Genomic DNA, 17,919 nt, shown 5'->3' with positions numbered 1-17,919 from the left:
TGTTCAACAGACCTAATACGGAAAAATTCCAATGATCATAGTAAGGTAAGTTTGCTGAACAGTTTCCTGAAAACAAACAAACATGGATTTACTGTTTTTTGTCCAATAGCTTATTGTTAAAAATTAACATTCTCTGGGCTTGTCCCTTCTAATTCAGCAAAGACAATGTAGTATCTCACTAGACCTTTTGAGTGAGCCTGAATAAAAGAATGGGTCCTTAACTAAATGTAGGGTGTTGTGATTCAGTGCACTGAAAATTGAAAAAATGGTGTGAGGCCTCTAAAAAGACCCACAAACTAGGATAGGGCGTTCCATATCCTGCCTAGGAATAGGCCTCATCCCAGGTAGCCTGACCCCAAACCTTAATGGAAAGTTTCAGCCTGCCCAAATTCAAAAAGGATATTTTGTTTCAGAAGTTCAGGATTAAGTTAACATGTTCAAAATGTATAAAAATACCCTTCAGCAGATAGGAACTGTTTAAAAGGATTCAAAAAACGGCTAAAACATGTAAAAGTTCTTCAATCCACAGGGACCAAAGCTCAAGGCAAAATTCAATATTCAAAAGTCACAAACAGAAGCAAAATTTCAAGACCATAAAAAGTGCCAGTTGATGCACTCTTTCTAAACCACTGAATGACCCAATCCTAAGCCTCACAATATATAGACTGAGGGTTTTCTTTCAGCTATGGCATCAGAGTAGCCTTGCCTCTTGAAATCCCACCCACAAAACACAAGGAAAATACTAGAACACCTCATGCATAGATAGTAAATAATGAAACAAAATATTAACATTTTCATAATTACAAAACACATATGAAAAATAATACTTTCGAACATGCAAACTGACACAAAAAAGGAAACATAAAATTGGGCCAAGGAGCACACCTTGGTTGAAACATGATGGAATGGTTTGTGCTTTTCCAGCAAAGAAACACCATGGTACTCTGCCCTTCCTATCACTGTTTCCTTTCTTTTCCAACTGCACAGCGTCTCTGTCTTCTGTCAGCTGAGCTCTTGCCACAACCTGCTCTTCTGACAAAGCTTTTCTGAAACCATTACTGGTTGGAGCTTCCTTTGAGGACCACTTCCAGGTTAAATCCCTAAGATTTTCTAAGATCAGAAATGCTCTTGTATTCTGTTTTATATAGGCCATCTAATTCCGTTGATGCCCAACTTGTGTAAGAAGTAGGGCACAATACATATGAATGGTGTGCCCTTGTTGCCAACAGTCAATTTGGGAGACTATTAGCCTATTATCTATTGTCCCCCTTTTATTATTTTATGTTAATATTATCCTTGTAACAATTACTTTGTGTAAGCCTTCCTTTAGGAATTAATCTGCCATGAATGCCAGAACATGTTAAACTTTCCTGTCCAGGTTTGTAATTGCAGGTGTGTCATCACTTAGCTTTACACCATCCTATATCCCAGTATTTGCAACAAAAGTGAATTTAATGGAAATTATAGAGTTTTATCTTGCACAAAATTTTCAGCTGCTCATAATTGGATTCAAGGCAACATTTTTAAGTAGATTATAACAGAATGCTGCAAATCCTGTACTTTTACCACACTGTCAGGATTGACTGCTAATGTAGTTCGATACTTACCCCCTTTCTTTTATAACTGTAACCCCACACAATTAGGTGAAGTACCAGAACAGGCAGAACAGCAAAAGTTATACATTTATTCATGTAATATATATAATATGCCACAAATAGCAGAGTACCAAGAATGTCACAAAATATAAAATGAGGTTCATGTTAGGAATCCAATATGCTTAGAATACCAGGTGCGTTCCGTCTTAATATTGAATTAAAATTGGTCTTTGGTCTGGCGTTGTCTTTTTTCCAGCATTCTGTCTTAATATTGAATTAAAATTGGTCTTTGGTCTGGTGTTGTCTTTTTTCCAGCATGTCCTCTGGATGGAAAGTGGAGAAATAGAATCTGCAACATACAAACCTTCATTTTGTTGTGGCTTTGTAACCCCTGACACACCTCAGGCACGACCCAGTCCTCTGTTCCACTGCTTTTTCCTACATAAAGCATCCTTTCTAATTTCAGACAAACAAAAAAGAAAGGATATACTGGTAATTAGGTCATAAACTGCCTTCTCATACTTGCTTCTCTTAAGAGTCATACTTTTACTTGTCCCTTCCAGGTTCCTGGCTTTCTTCTTGGAATGATGGTGTCATATCCCAGTCTTTGATATTTGGATCTGATACAAACTAAAACAGTGCCTCTGACATATCTACATTGTTTCACACCGACTCTGGTCAACTCTTCCTCTTATCAGTGATCACATTGCTAAAAATTTCGGGAGTTACACTTACTTATTTCCAAACAACGTATTCTTTTTTTAAGTCACAAATTAATTCCTTAAATGACATTATATAATTCATTCATCACTATACTAGATAAATACACAGTAAAGTGAAACCGCAGCAAAACAATATAACAAATCAGTGTTTGAAAAACAATTTCATTTGTGTAGGCCTTAACTCAGGCAATTTCTCTTCTCCATATTTTTATTTCTGAGCTTTTTAATTAACAAAACACCTATTAATTAATCTTAATTATTTCTTGTTAAAAACACATTTTTAATGTGTAATTGATGTGCACAGTATTAAATACTAAAAAACTATATGATCTTTGTTCTTTTCTATAGCACTTGTCACTGCCATTTCTGAAATGCTGACACAAAATTAAGTTGAACAACAGGGCCAGGCAGTTTGTTTTAGGACCTGACAATGTACTCAGTACAAAAATGTATTTCCTGTTTTTTTTTTTTTTTTTTGCTTTTTTTCTTGAATTCATTATCTTTTATTCATCATTTATGTCAGCCATGTCTGCTGAATGTACTTTTTCTGAAAGAGTATTTCAGATGTTAATTAGGTTTCTGTAAAGCCTAATTTCCTTAACAATTAATAAAGTGATTTTCTGAAAATGTACCTTGTGTAAGAATTTTAACACAACTCTGTCTTTCTTCTAATAAGAACTGATGGCAGTACTCGAGACATGTTCTTGCTAGTGAATAGCTGAATACAAGTGTAACACAAATCTAAGACACTAAGTATTTTCTACTGTTTCTATGGTTATATTGTAGCATTGTATTAACCTTTTTAAACTGTCAACATAAAAATAATTAAATCTCACACTCAGAAATGCAAACAGGTAATTAACAGCAAAGAGCAGTTTATATAAACACCTGCTGTAAAAAATTACAATTGTGGCAATTGATCTAAATTCTCTATATTTTGACTGCTTTTTACCTCAATTTTCTTTTTTGTATATACTTTGCATTTGCCCTATACTTATTTTATTATCCTTTTCTAGATTTCTTTAATAATTTAGTATGTGCAATCTGTTCTTCACATAATATCTTTATAAAGCCGCCAACTAAGATGGTCTAGGAAGAGAAGATTCACATATGCCTTTCAAAAAACCATGTTAACAGATTGTGTTTTTTCTCTGATCCAAAGAAAAGTGATGCTGCCAGACGATACAACTTTTCTAACTTTTTTATCATAAATATTCTACCACACAAAACAGATCTTGGGTTAATGTCTATTAATATATTATTTATGAATGTTTTCTTCACAGTCCCCTGGGAGTATATCTGCCTATTTGTTCAGAAAGCTCTGAATAATAATCAGAGTCCCCATGGAACTGGAGTCTTTCCAGTCTTATGTCAGATCCTTGTCCATTTGAGTCTGACTGTGGAAATATATACTGTACATTTGTGATTGGCATAATGATGAACTTGGTTACTAGTGAATACATAAAAAGAAGTAGGAGCAAAAAATCAGATCAGTGCTAAGTGAAATTGTGTAGTGATTTTTGAAGGCAATTGTAGAAATTGTTTGAACAAATTACTTTTTTTGATGATGTAATAAGTGGAGACCAGAGACGTGGAAAGGTTTGGGGCAGCCACCCGTTTATTACGGTTTCCCGGCTGCAAAAGTCTTTGAGGCATTGTTACACAGTTGTTTACACAACAGAGTCCAAAACAGAACTGCCTGCCTAAGCAAAGGCAGTGAGCTTTATAGCACAGAGGGCGGAAATGATGTCGTCCTCTGGGCCGGAACTGGAAGTGACATCATCCTTGGGGCCGGAACCGGAAGTGACCTCATTCTTGGGGCCGGAACCGGAAGTGATGTGTCCTTCCTGGAAATGGCGGCTCCTGGTGGGATTTCCCGGTAAGACCTGCAGAGAACTCAGAAAGAGCGTCAGTGCACCCCGCCCCCTGGGCAGATGTATAAACAGTATTTCCTAAGCCCTTCAGCTGCTTCCCATGCACACGTGTGTGACAATGAGTTAGTTCCTTAGAAAAAGGCATTGGACCATGTTGTCCAGGAATCGCAGGAGATTAGTGTCCCTACAAGCTGTTAGGTGGCAGCAGGCAGTCCTAAATCAGAAGTATTACAATCTAATAAAAGCAAAGAGGAAATCATCATACTCAAACAGAACAGATGAATTATTCACTTTCCCTAATTGGATACCCTCCCAGCCTGCACTGTGCTTTGATATTCAGGTCATGAACGTATGCACAAAGAAGAAGAAACATCTCACCCTGTACCCACTTTAAACAAGCTCTAAAGAATGTCAAGTAGGCAAACAAAACTCTTCTTCTGTAGGTACAGGTTCTGAATATCACACAGGAGTGATAATAATCAGCAAACACTCCTCAATGTTGATGAGAGACAGGGACTTCATGATTATTGAGAGCGACTGAAAGGACCAAGAGATGCTAATGTTAACCAGAATCATAGTCAGTGTCAGGCAAAATATCAAAACCAGAAGACCAAAAATGAATTGAGCAAACAAAGCACCTTAGCAAAAACTAATATCAATGTCAAAAGGAGAATCAGAAAACCTATAAATTAACCTAGTACTTGACCTACTTGGCTTCATTGTTTTGGCACTTATCGATCTCTTGGTTTTAACCCTTTTCTGTTTTTCACCTCTCTCCTGGTTTGCCCTTTAAAAAACTTGTCGGTTTTCAGACACAACAACCAGGGCAGCTAGTGATGTCATCAACAGGAGGAATTGCGGTCACGTGTCCTGTCAATCATGCGGCATAAATAATAACATAAAATACACAAAAGTAGCATGTATTATAACTAACTTTCTTGATTGAGTCTAAATATTAGTAATAAAATAACATCCTCACTCCCACCACTACACTTGCAAACACAGAACATACAACCATTTCAATCCTATGGAGGACACAAGCATATCCATCCCTACAGTGCTAATACTTTCTGTAGGGCTCATGATCTTTCAGCCCTGCTGATTTTTAAACAATGTACAGTAAACTCTAGTTTATCGTGGTTAATCCATTCCAGACTCTACCGAGATAAATGAATTTCCGCAAAGTAGGATTCTTTATTTATAAATCTAATATTTTCGCAGTTAGAACATAGAAAACCTGTTTACGACCTTCTAAGTACTTTTTTAACATTATTAGAGCCCTCTAGACACGAAATAACACCCTTTAGTCAAAAGTTTAAACTGTGTTCCATGACAAGTTCTTTCTCACAATTAAAAGAATGCAAACATATCTTCCTCTTCAAAGGAGTGCGCATCAGGAGCAAAAAATGTCAGACAGAGAGATAGAAAAGCAAACAATCAAAAATCAATATGTACTGTTGGGCTTTTAAGTATGCAAAGCACCGCGAAAAAGCGGCCACAAGGAAGGGAGCAATGTGAAGGTAGTCTTTCAGCATTTTTGAGAGGAGCGTCCGTATCCTCTAGGCAAACAGCCTCTGTGCAAACAGCCCCTCTGCTCACACCCCCTCTGTCAGGAGCAGAGAATGTCAGAAAGAGTGAGAGAGACAGAGAAAAGCAAACAATCAAAAATCAATAGGTGCTGTTAGAACTTTTAAGTATGCGAAGCACCGCACGGGAAGCATATCGTATATCATTGAGGAGTTTTATTTAATATGTAATACGTGCTCTGATTGGGTAGCTTCTCAGCCATCCGCCAATAGCGTCCCTTGTATGAAATCAACTGGGCAAACCAACTGAGGAAGCATGTACCATAAATTATAAGACCCACTGTCCGCAGAAATCCGCAAACCAGCGAAAAATCCGTGATATATATTTAGATATGCTTACATTTAAAATCCACGATGGAGTGAAGCTGCGAAAGTCGAAGCGCGATATAGCGAGGGATCACTGTATATCCCAAACTCTATACACTTTTTGTACCTCCTGTTTGCTCCTTTGACCAATATAAGCTGCACCCCCACTTACATTTCTTTGGCCTATCTTCCTGTCAACATTGAGCCTTTGGCAACACCACTTGTCCCAGCTTTTAAATTACCCATAGCTCCATGACGCCATCCTAGCAAGCATCAGGCACAAGGCATAATAATATCTTATATTATTTGAGAGAGTAGTGGGAGAAGATGCAGAATTGGAGTGTGAAGAGTAAAGGAGGAAGGAACAATAAAGGTTTTTTTTATTAGTTGTTTTAGAGGTGTGCCTTGTGACACGAAACAGAAGGCTATGAGAAGTCACATTATTATTTTAGCCTTACATTGTTACAATGAAAATGGCATCTGTTGGCCATTTTGTGTCTCACTGTTAATAGTCACTGCAGTGTTATATTGTGTTACCAACAATATATTGCTGGTTATTACATAGTCTTTTCATTTTTTTATTTTTGGATGATATTGTTTTAGTAACTTCAAAAAATGTTACAGATTATGGTTTTAAATTATATATAATACATTTATATAATAAATTTAACCAGATAATATAACAAGATACTCCTTAAGCTAACTATCAATTTTTCAAATAATATTATGCATATGAAGCAATATGATGTGCAATAAATAATTAATTTCATTTTCTTGGTTTGATTTTTTTAGGTCAGTACACTGAGCCAAGAAGTAGCACAATTAACCACAGGAATGAGAAATATGATGTTTCTTCTTGAAGAACTATTATCAGTGCAAAAAGCACCTATATTATGCCACGCTCATGGTCCATCATTGGAAGGTCTGCAAGCAAGGATTAACTGGACTCCACCACGTCCTTGTATGCATTCTCAAGTGTTAAAAAGCGCACCTACCACAGAAATGTTTTCTCAAGGACATGCTGTGCCAGCAGGAATGGAAGCAGATCCATCAAATAGTATGAGTAGTCCAATGAGGGTTGGAAGAAGTGTTCACAGACCAATGGATAATGACCTTTATTATTTATCATCATTGCCTGATTGCCTTCCTTGTCACTTTCCAGTAGGAACTCAAGGGGATCATTTACATTTTTCAAAATGCTATTCTCCAAAATCTGACTCCACATTGGCACCTTGTCAATCTTTCCCTACCACTCTTTCACCATCAGTGTGCTCTTCCCCTGAAATATCATCACGGTTGCATCCTAATAGTCTGGACAACTATACAGGACCTAATCCAAGTACAAAAAGCTGCTCAAGTCTTGAAAATTCGTCTAATTCTTGGGATCCTGAAGTGGCAATGTCTCTACAACACCCAATAAGTTTGCCATTAGAAATTGTGACAACTTCAGTAGATTTCCAGGACGACAAAGCCATAAATGTATAATGAGAGAATGATAAATGACACTTGACGCATGCCCTGCAGCTGCCCGACTTACTGCATGACTGCTTTATTCTAAAGCCTTTCTCTAATACGTAACAGTTGAAACAGCGGGAAACGTCACTTTCAGGCAATCGATCAAAACTGATAAAAAGTCAGAATGCTGGTTTTAAAAGCATGTTAAAAGAACCTTACTGTAGCTTTAAGTTTTATAGACATTTTCAGCACAGATTGTAGCAATATTGGTCTGGTGGACACCATTTCTATAGCTGTTTAAAGGCCATGTGGTTCAGAGCAGCAGGCTGTCTTAGACAAGGTAACACAAGTTCACTATTTTTGCTGAAGGTTATTATTATCTGCTCTTTTTAGATTGTTCCCCAAGAATATCTGTAGCTCTGTTTGCTGCAGGTTATCAGAGCTCCTGCTGACCTGTTTGTCAGTTCTACTGCAGCAAGGGGACAATTAGCACTGCATGCCACCTTCTAGACAATCAACCAGGTAGACCCAGTAGGCAAGTATTAGACATTGCATGTTGCTCTCATGTAAATCAAACTCTTCATTTATTTATTAAAGAAAATTGCTATTTTTGTAAACTTGGTATGGAAACTGTATTTAAATTATTGAAAATATTTATAAGGTATGACTCTTTTTAGAAAATGCTTGCCATTTTGAAGCATCTCAATATATATTATTACCTAAGACTGTTAGAAGTTGTCATTTAAATCTAAGAATTCTGCATGTGTAAGATCTATATTGATCAAATATTAAAATAAATCATAAGGCACTATTCTATGAAAAAGTTTAAAGTATAAAATGGAATGACTGCAATGAATGTACTTCTTACCATTTTACATCTGGTAGGTTTTGAAAAGCAAAATCCTGTTAAACAGAAAAAGAAATTTTATTTTTTACCTTCCACACAATTACAGTACTATATCCAATATTAAATGTATTGATTAATTTACAAATGAATCTGATTCCCCCAATAATGGAATAAAATGCTAACAGATGATGGCATAAATTGTCTTTATTTATATGTTACACTCTAACCAATGCACAAACCCTATTTTAAGCAACAAAAAGTTATTTTCAATATTAAATTTTCATTAAACCAGTATATTTTCCTGTAAAAGCTATGGTTTTTTATACAATAATAATGTACTGTGGGGATTTAAGATGCTTTATATTTCTGAATGTCATATAATGATGTATATGCTGCAGCATCTGGTATGATGTATAATGCAATTGTTTAACATGGCAAAACTTTCATACATTTTTTGCAATGTAATTGTAGAATAATAAAATACATATCAGGTTATTAGTGCGGCACGGTGGCGCAGTGAGTGGCGCTGCTGCCCCGCAGTTAGGAGACCCTGGTTCCAGGGCCGGATTTAGATGAAAAGAGGCCCTAGGCTATTCCACTTATGAGGCCCTTTCACCTCCCATTTTTAAGTTTGTTCAAATTGCTAACAATTTGAATGTAGGCCCCTCTTGATCTTGAGGCCCTAGGCTGAAGCCTAGTTAGCCTATAGGAAAATCCGGCCCTGCCTGGTTCGCTTCCCGGGTCCTTCCTGCGTGGAGTTTGCATGTTCTCCCTGTGCCTGCGTGGGTTTCCTCCACAGTCCAAAGACATGCAGGTTAGGCGCATTGGCAATACTAAATTGTCCCTAGTGTGTGAATGTGTGTGTGTGTGTGCCCTGCGGTGGGATAGTGCCCTGTAGTGATGGGTCGTTCTTGAACGATTCATTCATTTTGAACGAATCTTTAATGTGACTCGGGAAGAATGAGTCGTCTCGTGGGAGTGATTCGTTCAGTCGCGCATGCGCATTTGCGCAACTTCCTATAGTTTCTGTATTGGAATTGATTCACCTGATTCGAGTCTTCGGGTTTTTCGAGTCATTCGTTCATTCACGTGACAGCCCCATAAGCTTAACCAACTCAGTCTGAGCCGAAAACAGAATTGATTAGTTCATCTTTCGAGTCTTCGGGTTTGAGTCGTTCATTCATCACGTGACAGCCCCATAAGCTTAACCTATGCAGTCTGAGCCGGAAAGAGAATTGAACGAAATGACTCGAAAAATGATTTGTTCATTTGGCTGAACGAGACTCAAAGGTCTGAGTTGGTAAAATGATCCGAACTTCCCATCACTAGCGCCCTGCCCAGGGCTTGTTTCCTGTTGTGCGCCCTGTGTTGGCTGGGATTGGCTCCAGCAGACACCCGTGACCCTGTAGTTGGGATATAGTGGGTTGGCTAATGGATGGATTGATATCAGGGTATTACATAAACTAAGGCTCAAAATTATAACAATACATTTTGCATAATCAGTAAATACTGTATATCAGTATTATCCAATGTATTTGATATTTTAGGTCATTGGCTTTGCACAATACACTGCAGCTGGGGTATCTGGGACTAAAGCAACTGCTTCTAATTATCAATACTGTTTTTTTTTCTAATCAAGCATACTGTACAGGTATATGATAATTTGATGGTGACACTATTTCCTGTAAAAACTCAAACTGTTCATAGAATGTCCAGTTGGTTTGCTGATTTTATTGTATTTTCTTTGATTAGTTATGTTTTATTTTAACTCAAATATAAGAAAAGAATTCACTCCTTTCAATGGAATAATTGGCCCTTAAATGAAACATTTCCAGGAAAGATACTTTTCTTAGGTGAAATGGAATGGAAATAAACATTACAAATATGAAGCAGTTCCTGGAATTTTCAGTGTCTCCAAAGGACAATGTGACTAAACTTAAAACACAAAGTAATTAGGAATGTCAAGATAACAGCTATTGAAATTAAAAAGGTACATTTCCAGATAATGAATTACTACATTGCATTCTATTTTCAAGATTGTTGTCTTTTGAAGGTGCTTTGTGGCTGGTGGGGTTTGTCTTTTCCATGCCGGTGCTGCCAGTGAAGCATTCAGCTACTTCAGAACTAACTGATAGGAATCAAAATGAAATGGCTTTCACCTTATTTGGAATTATGTATACAAATCTGGGACATAACATATGTTTTCACTATACTGTACAGTTCCATTTGAATTGGTAATTAAAATGTTTTTGTATAAATGGTTTGGATTTAAATTTACTCAACAGATCACCTTAGAAATAATTCCGATAATGTTTAAAACAAGTTAAATTATTATAAAAAGTGCTGCATCTTTTTCTTATCTGAAGACAACAGTCCAGACTGACAGAAACTAAGGGACAGAAACATCAACACATCTGAAAGTTGTAGTAGGAATGAAATAATCATCTTTAATGCTGTATCGTCAATCATAATCATGTGAAGTCTCCTTATAAACAAGCAGATTCTCAAGCAACAGAATGGTAAGTATTCTAAAATAACACATTTTTAATGCGAGTTACAAAATATGGGGTAATGTCCTCAAAATCTTAAAAACCAAAATTGTGTTGGTCCCCAAGGAAGAAATTTAATGGCATTATAAGTAACTACTTGGCTTGGAGAAAAAAATTATAGTAGTCAGCAGACGGCGCTTCACAGACAGGGTAGGAAAACAGGCCTCCTTACTTGAATGGACCACTCCATCCAACAAACCTGGAGGGATTTCAAGAGAAGGGGACTCATATTTTCAAAGATAAAGTATAAAGCTCATCACCTGTTGATTTCTTTTTTTTTTAATTAGGCATTTTCCCAGCTGAGCTTCTCCCATGGAACACGCATCAATGAAGAGGTACAAGAAGTCCAGTACCATTTCTTCTCATAAAGGTAGCCCCAGCAGTAATTTAACAAAAAGAAAGGAGACCAATATCAGAATGTATCGTTACACTGCATCTTGATTTTCACCCACCAATGATATAGACCATGCTAAATTTGAAAAGGCCACTAGCACTAAGGAAACGATTGTGGAAAGAAGCCAGCAGTAGGATGCTCTAGTTTCAAAAACGTGCACATTTCTGGTGATGGAAAAACAGGTATGTATGTGGAAAATATTTTTTTTCATTACTTGCTAGCCCTGTACTGACAACCAAATTCCTGTCTGCATGGTAGTAAGTGCTTCTACATGACATGCAGTGAACAATTTGAGTTGTACATGAGTTGCTCTGTGTAGTCTCTCTGTATTATTGTGGCTTGTCTTTTCACCTCAGAACCATTTGATTCTAAACTTGAGGTGTTGCTGTTTGAATTTTAGGCAGTTCATAGCCAATAGATACTGTTAAGCAATAAATGGCCGTAAGGCTCTCACTTTTTTAATTATTTAAATCTACGAAGGGGGGACCCAAAAATAGCTAGATTTTTTTTTCTGGAGGCTGGAGGGGCCTTAGTTCTGACGTCTGCCACTAGGTGGCTGTACCAGACTGCCCTCTGCATCATTTGGCCAAGCGACGTCCTTGAAGTGCTCAAGCGATTGCATGATGCAGTGTGGAGAAAACGACCTGAATTGTGGCAATTAGGCGAGTGGCTTCTGCATCATAACAATGCTACCATTCACACAGCATTGAGTGTGCAGCAGTTTCTCATGAAAAACGGGATGACAACGGTTTCAAACCCTCCCAAACCGTTCACTTTGCAAGAGTTTCAGAACAGTTTTGAACAATGGAAAAAGCAGTGGGACAAGTATATTGCGTCTCAGCGAGAGTGTTTTGAGGTGATTAAATTTTGCAAATGTTCTGAAAAATATACATTTTTTTTTTAATTTTGGTTATTTTTGGGTCCCCCCTCGAATATTGTTGTATTGTCAGGTGACAATGTCAGAGGATGTCACAATCTGATGCTAATGAAGAAAGACCAATCACCATTTTCTTGTTGTTTGATTGACTGATTCTTTGAGAAATGAAAAGTGCACAAACTTGTATGTTTTGCTAGCCATTTACAAGAGTGGAACAGATATCATTAGTTGGATAACTTAGTGTTTACATTAGAGAATTGTGCGCACATACAAGTGGATTGCTGTTAACAATGGACAAGCATACACTCTTGTGTGTGCTTTTCTACCCTGTCATTCCATCACCATAAAGCCAAATGTATTTTTCTCCCCTGAACAAAAAGTGATGTGATGAAGAAAGTGTTGATACTGCAGGAACTTGACAGTATCCGATAATCATGGCAGTGTAGGTGAGAGGTTTTCAGACATTATGTGATACTTTAGAGGCCAGTTTCTGCCTTTATATAATTAATGATGATGAATCCATTTGATATACAGTGGTGTGAAAAACTATTTACCCCCTTCCTGATTTCTTATTCTTTTGCATGTTTGTCACACAAAATGTTTCTGATCATCAAACACATTTAACCATTATCAATCAATCAATAAATCAACATTTATTTATATAGCACATATTCATACAAAAAAATGTAGCTCAAAGTGCTTTACAAAATGAATAGAAAAATAGAAGACATAATAAAAGATAAACATAAGTCAACATTAATTAACATAGAATAAGAGTAAGGTCCGATGGCCAGGGTGGACAGAAAAAACCAAAAAAAACTCCAAAGGCTGGAGAAAAAAATAAAATCTATATATTATATATATATATATTAGTCAAATATAACACAAGTAAACACAAAATGCAGTTTTTAAATGATGGTTTTTATTATTTAGGGAGAAAAAATCCAAACCTACATGGCCCTGTGTGAAAAAGTAATTGCCCCCTGAGCCTAATAACTGGTTGGGCCACCCTTAGCAGCAATAACTGCAACCAAGCGTTTGCGATAACTTGCAATGAGTCTTTTACAGCACTCTGGAGGAATTTTGGCCCACTCATCTTTGCAGACTTGTAATTCAGCTTTATTTGAGGGTTTTCTAGCATGAACCGCCTTTTTAAGGTCATGCCATAGCATCTCAATTGGATTCAGGTCAGAACTTTGACTAGGCCACTCCAAAGTCTTCATTTTGTTTTTCTTCAGCCATTCAGAGGTGGATTTGCTGGTGTGTTTTGGGTCATTGTCCTGTTGCAGCACCCAAGATCTCTTCAGCTTGAGTTGACGAACAGATGGCGGACATTCTCCTTCAGGATTTTTGGTAGACAGTAGAATTCATGGTTCCATCTATCACAGCAAGCCTTCCAGGTCCTGAAGCAGCAAAACAACCCCAGACCATCACACTACCACCACCATATTTTACTGTTGGTATGATGTTCTTTATCTGAAATGCTGTGTTCCTTTTACGCCAGATGTAACGGGACATTTGCCTTCCAAAAAGTTCAACTTTTGTCTCATCAGTCCACAAGGTATTTTCCCAAAAGTCTTGGCAATCATTGAGATGTTTCTTAGCAAAATTGAGACGAGTCCTAATGTTCTTTTTGCTTAACAGTGGTTTGCGTCTTGGAAATCTGCCATGCAGGCCATTTTGCCCAGTCTCTTTCTTATGGTGGAGTCGTGAACACTGACCTTAATTGAGGCAAGTGAGGCCTGCAGTTCTTTAGACGTTGTCCTGGGGTCTTTTGTGACCTCTCGGATGAGTCATCTCTGCGCTCTTTTAAAGACTGCATTTTGTGTTTACTTGTGTTATATTTGACTAATGGTTAAATGTGTTTGATGATCAGAAACATATTTTGTGACAAACATGCAAAAGAATAAGAAATCAGGAAGGGGGAAAATAGTTTTTCACACCACTGTAAGTATACTATGAATTTGACAAAGAAAACTCAAGTAAAACACTTTAATAAAACATTGGAAATCTCAACAGAAATGATGAAAAAGGCTGACTCCTAACGTCTTATTGTGTACTGGGTAAATGCCTGCATTTCAACCAGATGATGGGAGTCTGACTGTCACTACTGGGGTCAGCTCCATGTGCCCTGTCCTGCAAGTCCACAACAATGTGCAGTGCAACCAAATCTTCCATAAATAAATAATCCGTAAAAACAATCCCTTTGCCAATGGAGGTTTAAAAACCCCAAATAAATAAACAATTCATGAAAACAAGCTTAAAATCTCTTAGCAGGAAGCTGTCCTTTAAAATGCAAGAGGCCTGTTGCATCCCTTTAAAAGTGATGTCATCCTGGCTTACCCTGTTTGAATCTTACAGCACAGAGAGACGTTGAACCAACAGGCGCAGACAACCCTCAGTTCCTGCAAGTGTCCCCAGTTACCCATCCAAAAGAGCTCCACTGTCATTCCCTTTCGGACTCCAGCTGTCATTCCCTGACCTTGCCGGGGAGTCCCTCCAGAGTAATCTTGTTGCTTCTGCTCCCTTGCTTAGTAGGAGCAACCCTCAGCCCCCTTGAGCACTGACCATATGCTCCTACCCTGGGCTCACATTCCCATCCGCCTGCTTCCTCCAGTCTTGCACAGTCTTTCGCTTGCTTGCTCCTGCCCTTCCTTCCTGTCCATTAACCTCCACTCTATTTTCTTTCTGTCTCTTCATTCTTTCCTTCTCTATCTCATGCAAGTTCCTTTATCCTGCCTGTTTAATTGGGTGCACATGTGACATGCCACTCCACATGAGGCACAACTGAGGTTCTCAACCTATCCGCCCATCTCAGCACATGTATGTGATGTGATTGGCCAAGTACCCCAATTAATCATCAGAATGGATGAATAGTAATTTTCTCAAGTTAAATAAAGAGAAAACTGAAATCTTAGTGATTGGCAATAATGGATACAAAGAGGCTATTAGAAATAAACTGGATACATTAGAATTAAAAGTCAAGACGGAGGTTAAAAGCTTAGGGGTAATTGTTGACTGTAATCTGAATTTTAAATCGCATATTAATCAGATCACTAGGACAGCTTTTTTTCACTTAAGAAACATAGCTAAAGTTAGACCTCTTATATCACTGAAAGATGCTGAGAAATTAATTCACACGTTTGTTTTCAGTTGACTAGATTACTGTAACGCTCTCCTCTCAGGACTACCCAAAAAAGACAAATCGTTTGCAACTAGTGCAGAATGCAGCTGCTAGAATCCTAACTAGGAAAAGAAAATCCGAGCACATTTCTCCAGTTTTGATATCACTACACTGGTTACCTGTGTCATTCAGGATTAACTTTAAAATTCTGCTTATGGTTTATAAAGCCTTAAATAATCTCGCCCCATCGTATATATCGGAATGTCTGACACGTTATATTCCAAATCGTAACCTCAGATCCTCAAATGAGTGTCTCCTTAGAATTCCAAGAACAAAACTTAAAAGAAGTGGTGAGGCGGCCTTCTGCTGCTATGCACCTAAAATCTGGAATAGCCTACCGATAGGAATTCACTGCTGATACAGTAGAGCAATTTAAAACACTGATGAAAACACATTACTTTAACATAGCCTTTTTATAACTTCAATTTAACTTAATCCTGATACTCTATATGTTCAATTCATCATAATAACTATTCATGGTGGCTCTAAAATCCGTACTGACCCCTACTCTCTCTTCTGTTTCTTTTTCCTGCCTGCGCCACCTCCACCTACTCCAAGCATCATGATGCTCCAACAATGATGGATGGATTAAAAGCCAGAAGTCTACGTGACCATCATCATCAAGTCCTTCCGTGAGAACCCTAAATCCAAAGTGAACTGTTTCATTTATGTGAGGTAGAATGCCCAGAGGGGACTGGGCAGTCTAGTGGTCTGGAATCCCTACAGATTTTATTTTTTTCTCCAGCCGTCTGGAGTTTTTTTTTTGTTTTTTCTGTCCACCCTGGCCATTGGACCTCACTCTTATTCTATGTTAATTAATGTTGACTTATTTTATTTTCTTACTGTGTCTTTTATTTTTCTATTTTTCATTATGTAAAGCACTTTGAGCTACTTTTTGTATGAAAATGTGCTATATAAATAAATGTTGTTGTTGTTAACCACTGAGTGCAACGCCCTTACACACCCTGCACCCTATTCCGAGCCTTTATGCTACGTGGAGTATGATTACTTATTTAAAACTCTCCTGATGTCACAGACCGCTCATCACATTGACCCCTGGTGTGTGAAGGTGCTACATTGCTTATAGTTCTCACATACCTAACAAATTTGTTTCCATCATGCCTCATCACTTGTTTTTATTGGAAGAAAGCCCAGCTCTGCACTGATACAATCCATGTCAAATAGCACTTTTGACTTGTATTGGGTGGAGTGATTCAATGTTTGCAACCTCAAAACTTGGATACCTGAGTTTGAATCCATGTAACAAATTGCCCACATAGAATGTCAAGATACCTGCAGAATTCGTTCTGCTTAAGGGTGAATCATGTGCTTGAGGACGCCATTGTAAATTAAGAAGATGTGCATTTAAAACTGAAGCTAGGAAGCACTCCTCTACGCAGAGTTGTGAGAATCTGGAACAAACTTCTGTGACATGTTGTTGAAACAGACATCTTGACAACCTCTAGGAAGTGTCTGGATGAGAAATTAAGACAGCTTGGCTTGAAAATAACTTGCAATATGCAAAATAAACTTTTGAGCATTTCCAAATTTCTATATGTAATTTTCAGTGTTTTAAAACTGTTTTGCATCTCATTGCAACATCATTAATTGTGCAATTTGTTAACTGAATGGCTTATATTGAGAAGACAACTAACAAAAATTTAAATTAAAAACATATTTACCTTTTTTTCATAAAGAAATCACTTTCCAAATAGGCATAAACTGGGTTTTGCTCTTATAAAATGGAGTAGCATTGTTATATTCGCTCCGAGGCCAAGGATCTACGCCGGTATTCTGAAGGTTGCTGGTTTCAATTCCTGTTGCTGCTAAAAGAGATCCTACTATGCTGGGCCCTTGAGCAAGACCCTTAACCTGCAATTGCTCCAGGGGTGCTGTACAATGGCTGACTCTGCACTCTAACCCTGAGGGATATGCGAAAACTAACAAATTTCTAATACAAGGATCTGTATAAGAAGAAATAAAGAACAATATAAAAACAAAACATATTTATAGGGATACCCTAATGTAAGGGGAAGAAAATTTGAACACAGCAGTTACAAATAATAACAGCTTAATATCTGCTTGAATTCAAGTGTTTGTCAAATCTTTTGTTTCCACTAAATGTGCTCATGGGCGGCACAGTGGTGCCTCGCAGTTAGGAGACCTGGGTTCGCTTCCCGGGTCCTCCCTGCGTGGAGTTTGCATGTTCTCCCCGTGTCTGCGTGGGTTTCCTCCGGGCGCTCCGGTTTCCTCCCACAGTCCAAAGACATGCAGGTTAGGTGGATAGGCAATTCTAAATTGGCCCTAGTGTGTGCTTGGTGTAAGGGTGTGTTTGTGTGTGTCCTGCAGTGGGTTGGCACCCTGCCCAGGATTGGTTCCTGCCTTGTGCCCTGTGTTGGCTGGGATTGGCTCCAGCAGACCCCAGTGACCCTGTGTTCGGATTCAGCGGGTTGGATAATGGATGGATGGATGGAAATGTGCTCATTGTGGTGTAGTAGGAAAGCAATGCTGTGTTGTGGCAGAGGTATTA

General features: G+C 38.0%; 1 protein-coding gene across 2 annotated transcripts in view; it reads left to right on the top strand.

The window, feature by feature from the left end:
* The window catches only part of kcnh8 (potassium voltage-gated channel, subfamily H (eag-related), member 8), a 262,905-nt gene extending 254,276 nt beyond the window's left edge, over window positions 1-8,629 (top strand). For both annotated transcript variants that reach the window (XM_039737375.1, XM_039737374.1), the window contains one exon: window positions 6,876-8,629. In XM_039737375.1, coding sequence (XP_039593309.1) covers window positions 6,876-7,568 — 693 coding nt within the window. In that variant the 3' untranslated portion in view covers window positions 7,569-8,629. The remainder of the gene's footprint in view (window positions 1-6,875) is intronic.
* The last annotated feature ends 9,290 nt before the right edge of the window (window positions 8,630-17,919 follow it).

Source organism: Polypterus senegalus, chromosome 15 (genome assembly GCF_016835505.1).
Source record: "Polypterus senegalus isolate Bchr_013 chromosome 15, ASM1683550v1, whole genome shotgun sequence".
Classification (NCBI taxonomy): Eukaryota; Metazoa; Chordata; class Cladistia; order Polypteriformes; family Polypteridae; genus Polypterus; species Polypterus senegalus.
The sequence above is the reverse complement of the archived record's forward strand: the minus strand, read 5'-3'. Positions and strand labels throughout refer to the sequence as shown.